Source organism: Puccinia triticina, chromosome 2A (genome assembly GCF_026914185.1).
Source record: "Puccinia triticina chromosome 2A, complete sequence".
NCBI classification, from domain to species: domain Eukaryota; kingdom Fungi; phylum Basidiomycota; class Pucciniomycetes; order Pucciniales; family Pucciniaceae; genus Puccinia; species Puccinia triticina.
In genome coordinates, this window is record NC_070559.1 from 1,610,355 (window position 1) to 1,629,496 (window position 19,142).

Here is a 19,142-nt window from a genome sequence, read left to right on the forward strand (position 1 = left end):
CTGTGAAGTAACCTTTTGCAAGGGATTCGCCCGCACGGTTTGCTATGATGGTGACAAAAGTTGATGTGTGATGCTAGAGTGCCATCCACAGTATTTCTGCCGGAAACGGTGGAGCAGGCGCTGTTTCCAAGTGTGCCACAACAATCAAGGAACGTACAAGACTCTACTAGCAGCTGCAATGCAATTCACCTGCGGCACTTGGACATGCACAGTGTGGCGCTACCGTCCTAAAACGCACAGCAACAAAACTTCCTGCATTGACTTAGCTCCTGTGATTTAGACCGCATTGAATATGAGGTGGGAGTTGAAGCGGGATCACGACTGGTTTCCGCGACACAGCCAATGTCCTGTGTGTCCGCACTATAACCACGCGGGCACGTCACCTTCTTTGCCTTCTTGACTGCTCCAATATTACTGGGCAGGTTTAATTGAACTCATACCTGCTTTGCACTTTGGTGGGCTCGTACAGCTCAAATACACTTTGGTAATCTGCCACAGGCGTCCTCAGTTCCTTCCATCCTGGTCCAAATCACCCTCCAAGCTCCCTCTGTCAAGCCCGGTGTGCCTCCACACCCATCTCACTCATACAAATATCATGGTTCACACTTTCAAATTTGATCCCTCTCAACTTCGCTGGCTGCAAGAAAAGCAAAAATTGGTGGACACAGAGATGCAGTGTGTTGTCGACGAATCAGCCAACGATGAGCGCGACTGGATCCATTGGAACCTGGCCTACCGATTTCAGCGGAAGTTGTATGCTGATTCAATTGACATGAAAATCCCTCAATGGGCAGTTCCAAATGTGACGGCAACATGGAACGCAATAAGAAATCGTGCAGGAATAGGTACGTGTGCAAAAATACATTCCCATTTGCATGTTGTGAGCTCTGACTAACAGTATCATCTGTTCACAGGCGCAATCAAGTACCAAACCCCCGTGGCGGTTGGTGAAACAGCCACACAAGAAGGCAATTCTGCTGGCGCTACCCTGCAGGAATCGTAAGGTCAGTTTGACTCTGTCGCATTGCATGGTTTACCCGCACTGACCACCGTGACTTGAAATGCATTGTTGAATAGGCAACACTCTTTAAGCCTTGTAAACCTCCATGGCAACAGGATTTGGGATACACTTCTTCTCTGCCCTCCTAATTGCATTCCTCCGCGGTTTCAGCTTGGCTCTGTACGGCCACAAGAGGACTCAATAGATTTAGGATTATCCCAATGATCACCCGCCGAGAGGTGGTTGATGATGCCTGTTTCCCCCTGCAAAGATGCAGTTAGCATCTGCAACCAGTTCTGAGACTCAGGATCAGCAGTCCGAGTTTGGAAAAGCCGATGTCCGCCTGACTACCATTTTCCAATGCTAACCCTTCCCCTGGCCAGCGAGCAAGCAGGAACAATGCTGTTCCGCTGAGGACACAGCTGTGCTTGCGCTGCTGCTCCCTCAGCACTCGTCTTGCACAGGACGTGCAAGCAGGCAGGAAGCCTCGAGGTAGGAGATGAGATGACTGTGGTATAGACCGTCCGTCAATGGTGGCTGGCTGTGACCTGGCCAGGTGGTGATGATGAGTTGACAACCCATCTTTACCCTTGATACATTTGTGGCCTCATTGACTTGCGTATGGGAGTTGCTACTGTCACGGGTCCGTCCCAGCCTCCTGCGCCAACGAGAAGGTCGCCTTGTCGTGATTGCAGGATGGTATCGCACACCATCGTACCAAGCAGCTGATCCCAGAGGTCCTTCTATCCTGCATACAGCGCGGGAGGACTTCACAGATCTGTTATGTGGCGCCAACAAACCAATGGAGCAGCCCACCTAAGCACTGGGTCATACCACCGGTAGTCTGACCATCAGTGACTGCCCACAGTAACACCGCAGGTCACTTGCAAAACAGCCAAATATGGGCACCAAACACAGGAGCCCGTCCCCGCCGTAGCATGCCGTGTAAATGACTGGTCACCAAGACAGGCTCCCTGGCTGACTCCCTGGCTGAAAATGCAGAAGAAAAGCCCAGTGGCGTGCATGATCACAGGCCAGGATTTTAGAGCTAGATTTATGTCCCCCCTGATCGTCGGCCTAAAGGCTAACATCGGGGACATGTACCATCAAGTGACACTCGCACAGCATGTGACTCAGCCTACGGCGCATCAGCCTGTGAACGCAGTGTCACTGATGTTGTGATATCCCATGCCAGCCTGTGACAGTGTCCACCCTCACGTTCGGCCGAACGTGAGGGTGGACATATCCGGGCCGCGCGGCCCGCAATGCCAGGTGGGCCTGATGCCAAATATTTGGCAATCTCCCCCTTGTCCGAACACTCTCAGCTGTGCCCTTTCCACCGCGGAACCAACATCAGCCCTTTGTGTCCATGCCGTCACATTTTCCCTGTGATCAATATTAAAGGCGGGCTCTTCTGCATCCTCCCCCCTGGGCCAGCGCACTCCGTCGTGCCAACCCAATGCCACCATCGCCAACCAACTTCCAAGATGGCAAACCTGCACGGGGGGTGGCAAGGGTCAATGCCATTTATTCGACGCTCTTGCCAACGTCAAATTCACCCTGCGCTCGAAGCATGTCAGCATTGCTTGGAACGTTGCTCAACTTGAGGGATTCTGCTACAAAACCCGCTCCTGACGCTTGGCAGCTCCGTCCCTCCGCCGACAACTTCCGCGTGGGTTCCAACTTGCCTGAGTCCATCTTGATGCAAACAATAGACCCTATTCCGGCCGAGGCTCTCCTCTCCAGAACTCAGACAGTTCACCCCATCCTCCGAACCTTATTCCTGCAAGACCTCACCAGCTCTGGGTTTCCTGGTTGCTTGTTCGCTTGGGATTATCCCTGGGATGAGCATTGGAACCAGCTGTTTTCGCGATTTGTTCTGAAGCACTGGTGGAATGCTTACCGTGCAGGCGTGTTCAAAGTTTTTTTCATCGACCCTGCCGACACCAGCAACACGTCCATCCTAAGGGGTCTGCTCCATTGTTGGTTCATTGGCAGGCAGGAAGGGATCTGGCTAGGGCGATTTTCCCCCCAGAGGAAGCTCAAGAAAAAACACTCTGAAAGCAAGTCGAAAATGCGCAACCAGGTCGGCATCTTATTCTGACCGTCTCCAGATGCAACTGCACAGTTAACTTATCCTTATTTTCACCACAGATTCAGCAACACCGTCGGCAGACACTCTCCACACTTCCGGTTCTTCCTGCGGTCAAAACGCTGTTTGACAACATCAAGACTACCTCTGACACCAAAGATACATCCTCCCAAACTTTAGTCAAAGTGCCGCTCCCCTGGCGATCAGATGAATTCACCCAGTTTGCCCAAAAGTTGGACACCATATACGCACACAAGAAGATTACCACTAACGGACGGACCTTTGTACATGCCTTCATCTTGGAGTCTAAAAGAAGCACGTCTGCTCCCTTGTCTCCCCTAAACATCAAAAATGTTCCCCAAAAGCTACCCGCCAACTGCTACTCCAAAAAGTACTGGTCCACACTTTCCAATTCAGACAAACAATTACTCAATCCACGGGATCCTATAGAATGGCCATCCCTCCAAACAATTGTCTGAAGGTTAACAGCTACAGTGAGTTCAATTTTTGAAATTCTCAACCAATGAGGTTAGTCATAAGCATCTGAGCACACTCGTACTCCTCGTTTCCTCCGGTTGGCACGCTCAGTCTAATCCGGCAACACTCATCAGTTTCCAAAGAGGTGCAAAAGACAATCAAAGAATTTTGCTTACAACGCCAATTCACTCTTCCGCCTTTGCACCTGATACATGTTCATTTCCAAGCTACCTTCTATGTAGTAACGATAAACCCAAACAGAATTAATCTGCCCCAAACGATAGAGTCGATCTATTGCCTGAAATTCACTCGCAGGATTCCAGCTCGGTTCCTGCAAACATCATGTATATCAGCCCGGTCCTTGTGAATGAATTATGTATGACTTACCATTAAGTACACATTCTGAGCACAGCGGAGATCAATTCCGACTCCTGCTGCCTGCAGGGATGCAAGTAAGACATGGCACTTTTGGTCTGATCGAAATCTGCCTAGGTTTTGGTCACGCTGTTGCGTGCTGAAGTCTCCTGTGAGCCAAGCCGATTCAATTTCATTATCCTGGAGAGCACGTCCAATTCTTCAAATTTGGTAACTCAGCATGGGCTACCGTGTGTATTTATTTGGATGAATGCTTGCTCACATCTGTAGAAACGCCACAAAACTGGAAAATATTACTGCTTTGGGATATTGAATCTGGCGAGCTCCCTTCAGGAAATCCTTCAGACTGTGCAATAGATGAAGAATCTTTGCTGAATCCTCCCATCGCCAGCTTGGTTGGATTAGCATTTCCTGTCGGGCGAATATGGGGTGATTACAAAATTGATGCATCATCGTCATTTGCCGGAAGAAATCCGCGGCATTCCATGGCTCGTCAGAAGTTTGCAGCCGTCCAAAAGCGTGGATGAACCCTGTGTGCAGTCGGTGTGACACCTCCTCCCATTCGGGACTGTTCCGGACCAGAATGGCCTTTTCTACCTTCTCCGGGAGATTGAGAAGAACAGCCTTTGTTCTTCTAAGACAGACAGCCTGCATCAAGATCGTAAGACTCTTGATAGCCTCCGGTGCTCCAACGTTCATTCTAGGTATCAGGCATCGTTTCCAAAGTTGTTCTTGGTCCCACGGGGCAATCTTTAACATGGCTATTAAGCTTTGAAGGTCTGTTAGTCGGTTTTGGACCGGCGTCCCGGTCAAAAGTAGTACAAACTCGGCCTCAAGTTGTTGGATATTATGTGTGCGGTGTGAGGTTGGATTCCTGATTAAGCCGTCATTGTCAAAGCCAATCAGTCTTCCGGCCCACTTGCAATTCACCTTTGTACGTACTGTGCTTCATCCAATACAATCCTAAACCAATGTAGATTCATTGACATGATGGTAAGTTGATCTGGGTTTAACCCTTTCCCGCTATGTCTAATCATCTCGTATGTAGTTAGAACAACAAGGGGTGATTGGAGGTCCTTCCTAGTCAGCTTGTTCCGATCGGGTCCGTGGAAAACTACGTAAGTAAATGCTGAATCTTTGAAATGGATCTTCATTTCGTTCTCCCAATTAGACAGTGTCGCGAGCGGGCAGATAACGAGTGTTGCTGCTGATCGGTTTTCCCATTCAGCCCACTGAAACTCCATTGCTGCATCACGTGTCGCCAGCACATAAGCTAGGGTAGTCAATGTCTTGCCCAGCCCCATGTCGTCAGCGAGGATTGATCCTCGGGACTTGTGCGATTGCCAATCCCCGGTTACGTCGATCCCACTCTGATCCACGAAGCGTCGAAGCCATACATTATCGGGGTGATTCCAAAGCGAGAGGCGGTCGGTTTCAGAGGACTCGTTCTTCCTCAGAAAGTCGAGTGCAGTGAGCTGATGTGGTTTCAATTCGGTACGCAATTGTGTTGAGCCATTCTCTATCAGTGATCGCACCCTCCTCAGGCACATCAATTCCAATGTGCGGAATTTCAAAGAACACACTAGGATTATAATTCCAGATTGGTGTAAGCTTAACCCGCGCTTGAGAAAACGCTAATTGAACCCGACTGATATTTTCTGAATGGCTGAAGATGCAACCCCGTAGCTCGAGCTGGACACTATTATGACTGACCACAAAGGCGCGCATTTTGATGAAACTCTGATTGGAAGTTGAAATGTTGTTGCAGCTCACCGGGGCAGAGCAGGTGGAAATCGGACCAAGCAAGGGACCGATGTGCTCGCTTTCTGTTCGGCTAAGATCCCCCACATGATTTCTTGGTGCTTGATATACATGCACTCGTTGCCGACCGCGTTGAAGGAAGCCGACTTGTGGGACACGATTGCTGGAGGCCGGCAGAGATCCAGATAACGGAATGATGAACTGGCCGAGACAAAAGGTGCTGCCCATATCTCTGGAAAACCAACTAGATGGCTGAAGAATAGACAGATTGAGCGTGGACTGACAGCAAATCGATTGGTTTGTGTACCTGTTAGTTGCCAAGATCGCAGATTGCTTGATAATTGAGTCATCAGCAATCAACCAGAGCTTGTGTGTGGGCCCGCAAAGGGTACACGCAGAGCTTTGCTTGTGTTTTGGCAAACATAGACTTTCATAATATGCATGCGGGAGGTCGGGTGTACAATGGACTTTTAGACTAGCCTTCTCCGCAGAGAGCATTTCCAGAAGAACGAACTGGCTTTCACACTTATTAGTATCCGCAACCACAACCTTCTGTGCTTGCGCACATTCTTCTCCCCAACATGTGCTGAAACCTTGCTCAGGAAATCCACAGGAGCTTCTGTGTATGTGGGCAATGGTGATATTCAAAATGAACCTTGGTGTTAACTGCAGTTAAAAGGACCCTGATAAGAGCATTAGGCTTCACATCCCACAGGGATACATGCAAGGAGAGATCTGCCACCTCAACATGGCAAGCTTCTTGGAAGTGGTGCAATTCATTTCCCACCAAACAGGCTCAATTTTTCCTCCACAAGTATACCAAGGCCCATAGCATGCACACATAAGCCCCACAGAAATCCTGAAACAAATGATTAATGCTTGTCCATCTACTGCAACCTGAGTGAGCTCCACAGAATCATTATTCAATCCATTCCAACACGACCCAACACCAAAATGACTGGAAATTGATAAATTGGGGTTTGAGGTTGCTCTGTGGTGATTGGTGTGAACACCACCAGGCATCTTCCTGCCATATAGGGTCTGCCCTTCTCAAATTCAATGAGCGGGCCAGAGTGCTTTTTGAATTGTATCTTATGCATTTCAGCTCTCATGATAGCCAAGGGAGGCGCAAGTCAGAGGCCCCAGAAGGCATGAATTGTGTAGATGATAAGTAGAGTCATCATGCAAATCGCAGAGAAAGGGATCAGATTTGGAACTTCTGAGAATTTCCTCAGATGGAGACAGCAAGTGGATCTTTGCTTGTCCTTGGGAGCATAACTGATTGGCAGATGGTGGATATAATTACTTGGTAGCACCGTTAAATAGCATGAAGGATGTCTCATTGACATCAGGTTTGCATAAACTCATTGTAACAAACGGCTGGTCAGGATTCATCCATAAATATATTCACACTTGACTATGTATGTGCCGATGTTGCGTCACAAGCAGGTTAGATGTGAGTTCAAATTCAGTTGTGACTCACACAAAAATTGACATGGGGCTGATATCCGGCCTAGTCAATGATAAAATTACAGTCTGGCACTCTCTGGAGAGTGCCACAGATTCCCCCCTGGTGGATGTTTGCGGCCATTGCAGAGATCGATGAGTCAGTGGAAATGGAGGACGCTGATTGGTGGTTTGAAGTGGACATACTGGGAGTGGATGAATTTGAGGGGGAAGAGGCGGAGGAACAGGCGGACCTTATCCCAATGGACACCAAACTGTTCAGTCTGGTCCGTGCCAATACCCAAGCATATCCTAGGCTAACACAGTTGATCAGCCAGTCTTGTGACAAGCCGCCCGGACAGAGCAGTTACTGCCTCAAGGACGGGGTGTTGTACAATCAGGGTAGGATAGAGGTTCCAGCGGTTGAATCTGTCAAAACGGCAATAGTTTGAAGCCAACATGACTGTTGCTTAGTGGGGCACCCAGGACGTGCAAAAACACTGGCGTTAGTGTGGCGATGCTTCAATTGGCCGGCACAAAAGAAATTTGTAAACCAATACGTGGACGGCTGCGGATTGTGCCAGCGCGTGAAAGTGTCAACGCAGAAACCTTTTGGAACGCTTGAACCCCTGCCAATACCGGCGGGCCCGTGGACCAATATTTTGTACAATCTGATCACGGATCTGCCGGAATCAAATAACAGCAATAGCATCCTCACGGTGGTTGATAGACTCACCAAGATGGCACACTTCATACCTTCCAAGAAGACCGTCAATGCCAAACAACTAGCCTACATGCTCAGACACATATGGAGACTCCATGGGACCCCAAAATCAATTGTCTCCGACAGAGGGAGAGTGTTTATCTCTCAAACCACAAGGGAGCTCAGCAAACAACTAGGCATCAAGTTATCTCCATCCACCGCGTACCACCGTAGAACAGATGGGCAATCTGAAATTGTGAACAAAGCAATTGAACAGTATCTAAGGCATTTTGTAGGATATCATCAAGACCATTGGGAAGGATTGTTAGCCATGGCGGAATTCTCCCACAACAATCAGGAACACATGTTGATTGGGATGTCGCCTTTCCGGGCAAACTATGGATTTGATTTGACGTACGGAGGAATCCGATCCACAGAAAAATGCCTACCATCAGTTGAACGGCGCATACAGGTCATTGCGGCAGTACAAGAGGAATTGAAAGCAAACCTCAAAGCAGAAAAGGCAATGATGAAGAGTCAGTTCAACCGCAAAGTGGCGCCCACCCCAAAATGGCAAGTGGGAGAGGCGGTATGGTTGAACAGCAAAAACATATCAACTACAAGACCCTGCACTAAGTTTTCCCACAAATGGCTGGGACCTTTTCCCATATCTGACCAAATATCCCCATCAGTATATAAACTGACTTTGCCTCTTTCAATGGGAGGAGTCCACCCAACCTTCCATGTGTCAGTTCTACAAAGACATAAGCCGGACACAATCAAAGAACACGCAGTTGGAACAGATTTGGACTGGCAGAGAACTCATGGGAACCAGAGGTGAACATGAAGAACTGTGGAGACCTATTTGCCAAGTTCAACACAAAATTTCCAGAGGCAGTGGCCAGGCATTGGAGGATGCAGAGAATAAAGTGAGAGGGTAATATTTTTCCCATTAGGTTTTTTGATGCTGCCTGGGGACAGAATGCAGAGCCAAAATAGGATGAATTTCTTTTTGATTTTGATTTCTCATTGATGAAAGAAGACAAGTGGCTTGGGCATGAAAGGGGGGATAATTTTTGAGCTGTAGGGCGGGCTCTCATGTACATAGCTAGCACATACATTCCATGTACTGCACACTCATGGTTTGAGAGGCTGGAGATCTAGGAGTCTTCCTCATGCTGCAATCTACCATACCAGGATCCAGAACCCCAGACCCCCATACCGTGACTCCTTCTTCCTCTCCTGAAACTAGACCATAATACCTAGCACATGGGATTCCTGTGGGTGGCCACCAGTGTTTGCCTGTGGAATCAGCCTCATTGCAGATATGGGTTTGATTCGAAAACAAGATTTGTGTGTTTTCAATTTGAACCGGGCCCTACCTGTCCAAAATTCAAGCAGTATAAGCAGGGCTAGCCTGCGGGCATCCCAAAATTCATCCTCAGCCAGGCTTAGTTGCATGGTTATATGCATCCCAGTTTAACTGGGAACAATTCAAGTTTGATCCACCAACAAGGGTTTAATGATTTATCTGGGTTTTTTGAAGGCTAATAAACTAGATTGGACTTATAATTGGTCAAGTCCAAACCAGTTGAGCTAAAGTAGTTTTCATATGCCACAGCCAACAATGGGAAGTTACATACATTACAATATCCAGAGGGATTGTTGTAAAGATAATGTGTTACCTTTATCTGGCAAAATTGCTCTTGGGGCCAGTGGGCAACGTAACAGAGGGTGGTTTACCCCTCAATACTGGGAAAAATAATGGAGATAACACGTTGAACCGCGTTATCAGAGGTAGAAATGTCATCAAAGGGGGAAAACTCCCCTTTTTTGCGCAGGTTATCCTCCTATACCTGCAAGGGATAACGTAATGAGGCTCGGAATAGAGGGAAAAAATTTAAAGAAAACATCACAGAAGCTTTGCCACCGTTATTGTAACAATAACGGCACAGATTCCGTTACATTTTTGTTACACTACCGTTACTGGTAGTGGTAGCGTAACCTCCCATTGTTGCCACAGCTCAGCCAATTATACTGACATTACAGTGTCAGAATCTTACTCAAAGGGCTTATGTGCCTGTAATTCTGAATGAGACGGGTTGTGAGGAAATGATATGATCTATAAAGCTGTGAGGGAATTGATCACATTGCACAAGTATGAATAGTACCAGAGATAATCAGATAAGGGTAGTCTAACACTGATCTGATAGCTTGAAAATTTAAAGCGGAAATATGCACATGATGAAGGGAGAACCAAGAAAATTTCCAACAGTTTGGAAATGAATGTGAAATCAAGGAGTTTAACCATGTATTTTTTGGGAGAGGCTCTATCTAGAGTAGAAAAGTATGACAGTAAGATGTGCCTGGTGAATTTATAAAATGAACGTGTGCTGGCATGATTGCACCAGGGAAAAGAAATTTGGCCTTGCAAAGTATAACATTTCATCATTGATGCGTGTCATCAAAGGCTTTGCAAACTCGTGTATCTGAGAAACTTAAGGGCCAAATCTTGCAATTTCTTTGTTTCGGAGTACATCTCTCCAGGCTTTATGAATCTTTCTCTCCCTTGAGGTCCTGAAAAAAATTACAAAGCATTTCTTCAGTTCTTTCAGTTTGACAAGTAGATGCCCTTCCTTCAATTTTTGAGTTTCAATAAACGACAAAAATACGCACTTAAAATGCCTTGAGCAGCCTTTCGCAGGTTTGTGAGGGCAATCCTCTGTAGCACCACAATCTGCGCAATACCACTCGGCCTGTGGATAGAACCGTCTTTTACAACTCCCATCATGGCTGTTACGACAAATTTCTGTTTTATCCTTGGCTCTGAGGTAAAACACCTTGGTCTCACAGTCCCCTATATGCGTTAATCCGAGTGACATCCCAGCCAAGAAGACAAGGCACAAAATCGATCGCATCCAGTTCTGCATTGTTTTCCGCTGTTGATAAATATCAAGAAAATAAGTGAGAATGGTAGCTCATAACATAGTAAGCAGAGGTTTTGATGCTTTTTTTCTTCCCAAATCAATAGAAATTCCTTACCTTTTTGTCAAGGTGGCAGGGAGGAGTGGGCAGGAATATATCTTAAATCAAATGAGGCAGTGTAGATATCTGCAAGTCGATCTGATTCTCTGGTACTTTTGCCTTTTTTTGATTGCTGGATTTTTCAACTGATGAGCACTCTTTAAATAGATGAACAGAAAGCTGAGGTTGAGAAGGCATCCATGCTGTACCAGCTGACTGCTGTCGACCAGTGAGTTTCTCGATACAGCTGGGTGTCAGCGGAATGATCACCGAGCTCTTATTCATCGTGAGTCTCGGCTGACATCAGGTGACTTCACTGATAATAATATTGTAACATGCTTTTGCTGAGCTCGAAACTCCTTTGTTGAAGGTTCTGACTGCCTAGCAGGGTGTCAGGAATCATAGAACAGGTTGATTCAAACTCATTGTGCTGTAGGAAACGTCTTTATCATGGTTTGGAGGAGATGATGAGTTGTGTCCGATTATTATATGATTTTATTGATTCGAACCAAACGGGCTGCCTTGTGGTTAAACTTCATAACATTCAAACACTGACTGCAGCTTGCCAGAGCTTACCTTCCAGAGCTTGGATGCACTGCTTGAGTTTTGGCACTCGTCGTGCTTCAAAAAACGCTCGGCTTATGGTTTGGAGAGGTTCAGAGGTCAAGGTTCACAATTGCCTCCACCGCCGTGTCTGCAAGATCACTTTGTTCGGCCCAGCCGAACTGTCGCGTGATTAAACTTCATATCATTCAAACAACTGACCCAGTCTGTAGCCTTCGAGCGATTAGTAACATTGATTTTTGAGTTTTGATACTTGCTGTGCTTCAGAAAAAGTTGCTCATGGTTTGGAGAAGTTGGAAGGCAGAATTCCCTCGTCATTCATCATGTCTCCAAGATAACGAGTTGTTGCACTTTTCTCCAGTGCGTGTGTTCGGCCGCATTGTCCCAAGCTTCAGAGCTTCTCTCGCGGCGTTTAGATTTGTCTGAAATCACTGTTTCTGACTTTGATGAACATTCATTCACAAAATGTGACGTCAATAGAGTTAAGAACCGGGTAAATCTTCCCACATCCGGATCCCGGACTTGTTCCGGGATGGAGATGCTGTCATCCTTGTGCCTATTCCTGCCAAAAAGCCAAACATTAACCTTCTTCCTGCTCAAATTTGCGGATGAAATAACGAAAGTTAGAATTCCCAACAAAGCCATTCGTGAACACAAACTGGGTCGATGGGCTGGACAGTCTCCGGGACGGCGTTGGCGCAGTAGCATCCGAGGGATGCGTTGATTATTCCGAAGAAGTGAGCCCGGGGTGGACCTATGCTAGGGAGCGTTCGACGCGTACGACTGCGTAGGCGTAGGGCATTAAACTTCGTCGAGACGAGTACTGAAGGAAAAGGAAATTAATGCTTACTGGATATGTTCTGAAGGCGGAGGGCAGCAGGGTGAGCGCAACCATCAACTCAATCAGGATGAATATTGACACTTTTTGTGCTTCAGAAAAAGTTTGGCTTATAGGTCTGAGGTCAAGATTCACATGTAATTGTCTCGAGGGAGGCCAGGGGAGGCTCCTCTAGCTCCATGTCAAAACGATGACCTGTATCCGATCACATTGTCCACGTGACTTCCATGGATGCAGAAACTTGAGCAAACTTGTCATAATTCAAATCCTGACTGCCGTTTGGCAAACTGGACGCAAATAGGTTTTTCAGTTTGAAGCAAAAGTGCACCTGGTGGTTCATACCCTGAGACTGCATCAAATTACCTCTCAGAGCCATTGCTCCCCAGGGCAGGAGCTAACCTAAGTCCCTCTATGTCGAGGGGGACGCCGTCCCGCAGGGACCCTCCTTCGCTCTCCCCAAGAGGGAATTAGCTAAGTTAAGGGGCAGGAGGTTCCGACCTGTCTCAAAAATCATTACTTGCCATGTCAACAACCTTATAATCAATAGTCTGTCATTGATTTCAATCGATTAAAACAATGCGGCTTGAAATCAGCACTCGATTATTGCTCATGCTGACAAGGTCATGGTTTCCCCTTCACATGTGCGGGTTTGGAGAAATGCGCGCAGTGGCCAAGCTTATCAAGTCAGATGATCATCAAAGCCCGAGCTTAACTAAAGCCTCTCCGAAGAGGGTTGCGTCAAGTTCGATCAAAGCCCTCCGCCCTAACTGCCAAGTCCAGCTAAGTCCCTCCTGACTCCCGAGGATCGCCGAGGGTCTCCCTTCACCCCGGGCCGGGGCGCATCGCGCCCAGAGGGACTTGTGATAATGTCAGCACAGCGGCCATACATAGCAACTTGTCGCGGTGAGTGCAAAGCGGGATAGTCTACTGGAAATGCTTGCGGGCATGCAAACTCAACACAAGTCTTTGCACGCTCGAAAGGCTTTGTTCTGCTTTGTTGAGCCCGTTCAGGCCCGATCATGCCTCTCGATCGCAGGGTCGGGGTCCACCCCGATCCCCGATCGGGCGCCGTCTTACCACGTGGTACCCTGTGGAGCCTCGCATCCAGCCCCCGGGGGTATTCAGCTCGGGGATACGCCAAACGGTCAACAAGAAAAAAAAAAACATCAACAACAGCATCATCAACATCAACCACTTCCCGATAGCCATAACGAAGAAAAACATGAACAATCCGACAGCAGCAACAACCACACCATCAGTTGCCAACGCAAAGTCAACCGCACTCGAGCCAAAACCAAAAGGAAACAGGAACTCGATCGACCAACTCATCAACAACTACCAACGAACTAACTCCAATCACTCAGCAACATCAGCCTCCCAACAATCTACGATCATCCAGAACGAACAGAGCAATGCCACAACAAGCCCCAATCCAGACCAACAGGAACGCCTCCTACACTCCAGCTCACCCGCCATCCACCACCACTATCCATCCACAACCACCACCCCTCATGCCGCCTACGTCCTCCTCGCCGAATTTGATATCGATACCGGAAGCGGGCTCAAACACCAGTACCCAGCCGCCACCGGAACAGCCGAACAGTCTGTCTTTTCTCTGACACACACACACATACATACACAACTTGACACTGATATTCTTTTGCTCTGATTCTTAGTGTCTTGGCTGATCTCATGCTTCCCGACGGCGCCCACGACCGCAACGAGGACTGGACGGTCTTCTTCCTCAACCAGACCCCCAGACTGACCGTCACCAATAACTCCCATCTCATAAACCAGCCCCAATCAACCCCAACCTCTAATCATCATCAGCAGCAGCAGCAACAGGAATCAAAACCTTCCATTCAACAGCCCACTTTCAACAAACCTCATAATAAGTTACTCTACGTCATCAGCCTCGTCCGGACAAAAAAGGATACCTCAGTCAGAAGGTCAGATTCTCCCTTTTTTTGGCGTTTAGCTTTTGTTTCATAATTTAATTTTCTTCTTGCTGATTTGCTGATTTTAGAAAAATTTCCCATGCTTACTTCGATGATTGATTGAATCCAGAGGGGCGATTTGCAAGGCAATGGCCGTGTGCTCATACTATCCTTATATCCAAATCTTCAAGGTCAAAAAACCTTCATCATTATAGCTGGCTTCTTTTCCTTTACTCATCATCCAAGTAACTGAACTGATTTAAACCTCGTTGAAAAAAACAGCCAATTCTATTGCTCGCGCTTGAAGATTATTTTGTAAACCCATCGATCGACTGTCTTGCTCGGCTATTTCACGCGATCAACACGATGGATACCAGCGGGCTGCCCGATCTGACCTATCACGAACGATTGATTCTGAGATGTTCGGAACGCCAAGATATGTTTGAGGAGAAATTCACGAGCTCCTCGGCCGAGAATCGCGAGCCTGTCGACGGCCCACTGTCTACGATCGCATCCAGTCACAGCCAGAATAACCTGAGCCTGCCCTCATCAAATTTCCCAATCTTCTATAATCACCCGCCCTCAACTGCGACCAAGGCCAGCTTCACAGACTCCAGTCCAGGCACGCCACTCATGCCTTCCTCATCATCTTTCATCTCATTCGACACCCGATCAGTCTACTCAAATCCGCCCCACCAACGCACATTGTCAGGCTCGTATTCGAACGCCAGCTCGGTTGAATCCCCTGGCAAGCCGACCTCCCACCAGGCTTTCAAAGGCTCCCACAGCCGCACTCCCAGCAATCTACCCAACCATCTCCACTCTTCCTCCTCTCAATCTCACCACCAGTACACCTCCAACAATAGCACACTCAACCACTATCGCACACCGTCCCAGAAACGGCCTCGCGATACTCATTTCTTTGACACGAAGATCGAGTACGCTGGGAAAGCCATTCCGGTCAGGATCCCTTTACAAACCTTCCCGGAAGAAGTCGGAGAAGTTGAGCGCCCCCTCTCACTCATCTCAACCTGCCCACAACCCAAGACTGCAGGAAGCTTACGCCCGAAATTTCTGGATGGATCGAATGACAGTATTCGTTAATCAAGCTGATCCAGACCTTCTCGTCCCCGAATGCGTTGAATCCGAACGGGCCATTCCACCCCCATTTGCACTCCAGCGGCGCGTTCACCCACCCCATCGTCTTTCTCTTCAACGCCCTCATCACCCAGAAACGCATCGTGTTCTTGGGCCACGGCTTGCCTGCTGGCCATGTCTCCGAGATGGTCCTGGCTGCCTGCGCCCTCGGATCCGGCTGTGGGGGAGTCCTTGAAGGCTTTATTTCCAGGGCGTTTCCGTACTGCAATCTGACGATCTACGAAGACTTTAAAGTGGTGTGAGCATCGCTTGAGTGTTTTTTTTTTTTTTTCTTCATCATGCGGGAGAAAACACAATTATTGACACAGACTAGCTCGATTGATATGTTAGACCTGGGTATATCGCCGGTGTGACCAATCCGATCTTCGAACTGCACACGGATGCCTGGGACGTGTTCTGTAACATCGAGACGGGCAAGATCACGGTCTCGAAAGAGATCGCGATTCCGCTCCACTCTGTCCGTCCCTTCTCACCCGCCCCGCCGGAGCGCTCGACCACCGAACTCACCACCGCTAGTGGCGCCGTCCTCGGCGGATTGCCTCTCGGAAATATCCCTTCCTCCAGCTCGAATGTTAAGGACGACTCCCATCTCCTCAAAAGCTCTAATGCTATCGGTAGTCTTAAAAATGACGCGGCTATCGCCAAGGATTCGTTGGACAATTTGTTGATGGAAGACGTGCGCTCGCTTTCTCTTTCTCAACCTCCCTCCTTCCTCCGTTGCTCAGTCAAAAAGGACAGGCTCGACTGACCATTTTTATCCAATGAAATCAGATTTTACAAGCGATTCAAGCCCACTTTGGCGAGCCGATCATCCGGGCAAGGATGATGGACTACGTGAGACGATTTATTAGGATTGGGTCGCGGTGGGAGGAAGATCAATACGGGACGAGCGGGATCGGGATCAAGACGCTGACCTTCAAGGTCCTTCCCACACTCCGCTCTCGGACCAACAGCGCCAACAACACTTCTCAGTCGGCTAACCAAGGCTCCACGGCTTCCAGTCGCTCTCAACTCGTCAACGAGAAGATCAAGTTCCTCGGCTCAGGCGCCGTCTTCGTCGACGACGAAGCCGCTCATAAAAAGGAAATCCTGCTCAACTCGTCCAGAATCGAAGGCTGGAGGGAAACTGACTCGTATCAAATCCTCAAAAAAGTTCGTCGTGCTTGTAGTTTTTATATCGATTTCTCGTCACGATAGACTCACCTTGCTTGTTGGAAATATAGAAGTTTGAGGTTGGTGGGGAGACCCATTTCGGGTACGATATCTCCCATCAGATCAGCCGGTTGAGGATGTCTCGGAAAATGACAGAGGTGGAAGTGGAGACGATCTACGAGGTGTTGGTACACACGATCGAGACGGATGAGCAAGTACTCGAGGTAAGCCCTCCACTCACACCAGTCAAAAAAAGAAGAAAAAATGAACCCATGTGATCTTTAATCAGGTTTTATCGTGGTTGCCGTCGTATCTGGGAGGCCTGCTACCGCTCAGCTTCGGGCTCTTCCACCCCTCGAAAAAGATCCGCGGCCTGAGCGTGGAGCTGGTGCGCAAGTTCGAGGCGCACCCGATCGGCCAGAAGTTTTTCAAGAGCCTCAACCACTTCAACAAGCTCGCCTACCAACGGCTGGCCCATTACCAGCTCGTCCGGCCCCTCCACCACCACCAGCAGCAGCAGCAGCAGCATCAGAATGAGAGGGAGAGGGGCGAGAGTCACGAGGGCTTCGAGAAGTCGCCGCTCGACGCCAAGCTCATCGGCCATTTCAGCCATCTCTCCTTCCACCCTTCCTCCTTCCCCGCCTCCTCCGCCTCCTCTATCTCCTCCATCTCCCGCCATCCTAGCATCATCCGCGCCAGATCTTCTTCCGCTAATACGGAGGCCGAATCCTTCCTTGAGTTCTAGTCCTCCTAGCAACCCTCTTCTCTTTTCCTTTCCTGCGTGCCCCGCTTTTGTATCTTCTCTATTTATGTCTGGCGGGCCGTGTGTGTATGTATGTGTGTTGATACATCCTGCCACTTGTGTTTGTACGTTTATTTTCTTTCAGGGGCTTGCTCAATCTAGCTTCGGAGGTGAGAGCTATTGGCAGGGAAACTGGCGCTCTCACGTTCGCCTGAACTTGCAATATATTCCTGAAGAAGATTTTTCGATGGAATTGTGGCATGATCTTCTGCTGATGAGGAAAGACTATGAAGTATGTACAAGAAGAACAGAAGAAACTGAGTGGACATTATGGCCTGCGAGCAACAAGAGATCCGACACACTCGGTGTAGACTTTGATGGCCCGGCGGTAAAGATTGTTCCACTGACAAAACCAGTACTTGTGGAAGATCTTAGGCGAGTCATGACCGAACAAGGGGACAAAAAATGAGTCCATCATGACCAGGATCACTTCAGGGGTCGAGACAACAGCAGCGATTGAGTCTCGTAGAAACACGGGGTCGTCGAACCGGTCCTCGGCGATACCTTCTGAGAGAGCCAGGACGACGTCTTTGATGCTGATGGCCAGCTTCGTCGTCAAGGTGACGAAGACATCGAGCTCTCTTGTTGTCGAATCGGGGACCATGCGGAAGTGATTGGTGTCGCGGGAGATCTTCAACAGCTGGGCCATCAACAAGCGTGATAGTTTGACTGATGCGATCACTAGTGCTGTCATCTGGGCCTGCGGCATGCCGGGCCGCGGTTGGAGGAGGATCAGGGTCTCGGTTCTGCGGTCCGCGTCGGGGTGCTCTTCGGAGTCGTCTTCTGGGCGGGACATTGCTTGCAGGATGGCCGAGTGTCGGCTCTGCTCGGTGAAGCAGGACGGGGCTTGGCTGGCGAATCGGGCGAACGCCTCGAGCGTCTCGTCCAGCAAGTCAATGCTTGCCCGCCACTCGTCCTGGATATGGTTTAGCTCGGACTTGTCCATGAAGGCGAGGGCCTCGTCGATTGAATCCACGCACATCTCCGTTGTCGTCAGCACCTGGGTCTTCTTCTGGGGAAGATGCCCGAAGTCGTGGCCAGCCTCTTGGATCAGATCACGGTACATTTGGAGCAATTCGCACACGTCTTCGGTCAGCGCGTAGACTCTGGCAGCCAGCCGGCTACAGATAAATGCCTTCAGTTTCTCGAAGTCCTTGTCGTGTCTCACTTCTCCTGTCTCTAAGTCTGGGCTGATGCAAGCGATGGCGAATTTCAGCTTGGACATGGTCGTGTCGAGGTTGGCGAGGACTTTGAGGACGAGCTGGATCTTGGAGATCGGCGTGACGATCCCATCGAGCTGGCCGACGAGCACTTTCGAGAGCGAGACCACCTGGCGCTTCAGGGCCGGCAAGTCTTTGGAGTGCAGCTGGGCCAGGAGCCGCTTCCGTTTGTCGACCTGGTTGTAGAGCACGAGCGGGTCGGCCGGCCGGACGGTGCTGTCCCACAGCGCCAGATACGTCGCGCGGATCCGAGTCAGCTCGTCCACAAACAACACTGGGCAGAGGCGGTCGGGAGGTCGTTGTGCCGTCAGTCCGTGTGCTCAACAATCGCCCATGTCAGAGCCGCACAACTTACCCTCGTAGTCGCGGATCTGCCGGGGACGGGCGCGGGCTCCAAGCGCGCCGAACGAGGCGACTAGCCCGGATATTGCGCGGTCTTGGGTGTTCGCGGCCATCGATCCGTCCGGGGTCCAGATGGTCGTCGCGGGTATGCGCAAAGATGCGGAGGATGCAACGGGAGGATATTGGAAGCTCGGGGGCAGCCTGGGATGGCCTGGACTATGTATGTACTGGCGCACCCTCCTCGTGCCCGT

The 19,142-nt window shown here is 49.2% G+C and overlaps 3 protein-coding genes across 3 annotated transcripts; 2 read left to right on the forward strand and 1 right to left on the reverse strand.

Annotated features, from left to right (window-relative positions):
* Nucleotides 1–1,271: 1,271 nt before the first annotated feature.
* Nucleotides 1,272–2,182, forward strand: PtA15_2A183 (uncharacterized protein; the record flags this gene model as incomplete). The annotated part of the gene is made up of 2 exons (XM_053166177.1): nt 1,272–1,337; nt 2,003–2,182. 2 exons carry the CDS (start codon nt 1,272–1,274, stop codon nt 2,180–2,182), a joined length of 246 nt encoding a protein of 81 aa, XP_053017425.1.
* Nucleotides 2,183–13,791: 11,609 nt separating this feature from the next.
* PtA15_2A184 (uncharacterized protein) lies at nt 13,792–17,272 on the forward strand (the record flags this gene model as incomplete). The annotated part of the gene is made up of 9 exons (XM_053166178.1): nt 13,792–13,886; nt 13,957–14,229; nt 14,348–14,408; nt 14,500–15,219; nt 15,312–15,613; nt 15,706–16,051; nt 16,147–16,527; nt 16,599–16,751; nt 16,817–17,272. 9 exons carry the CDS (start codon nt 13,792–13,794, stop codon nt 17,270–17,272), a joined length of 2,787 nt encoding a protein of 928 aa, XP_053017426.1.
* A 325-nt stretch (nt 17,273–17,597) lies between these two features.
* Nucleotides 17,598–19,004, reverse strand: PtA15_2A185 (uncharacterized protein; the record flags this gene model as incomplete). The annotated part of the gene is made up of 2 exons (XM_053166179.1): nt 17,598–18,823; nt 18,905–19,004. 2 exons carry the CDS (start codon nt 19,002–19,004, stop codon nt 17,598–17,600), a joined length of 1,326 nt encoding a protein of 441 aa, XP_053017427.1.
* Between the last annotated feature and the right edge of the window lie 138 nt (nt 19,005–19,142).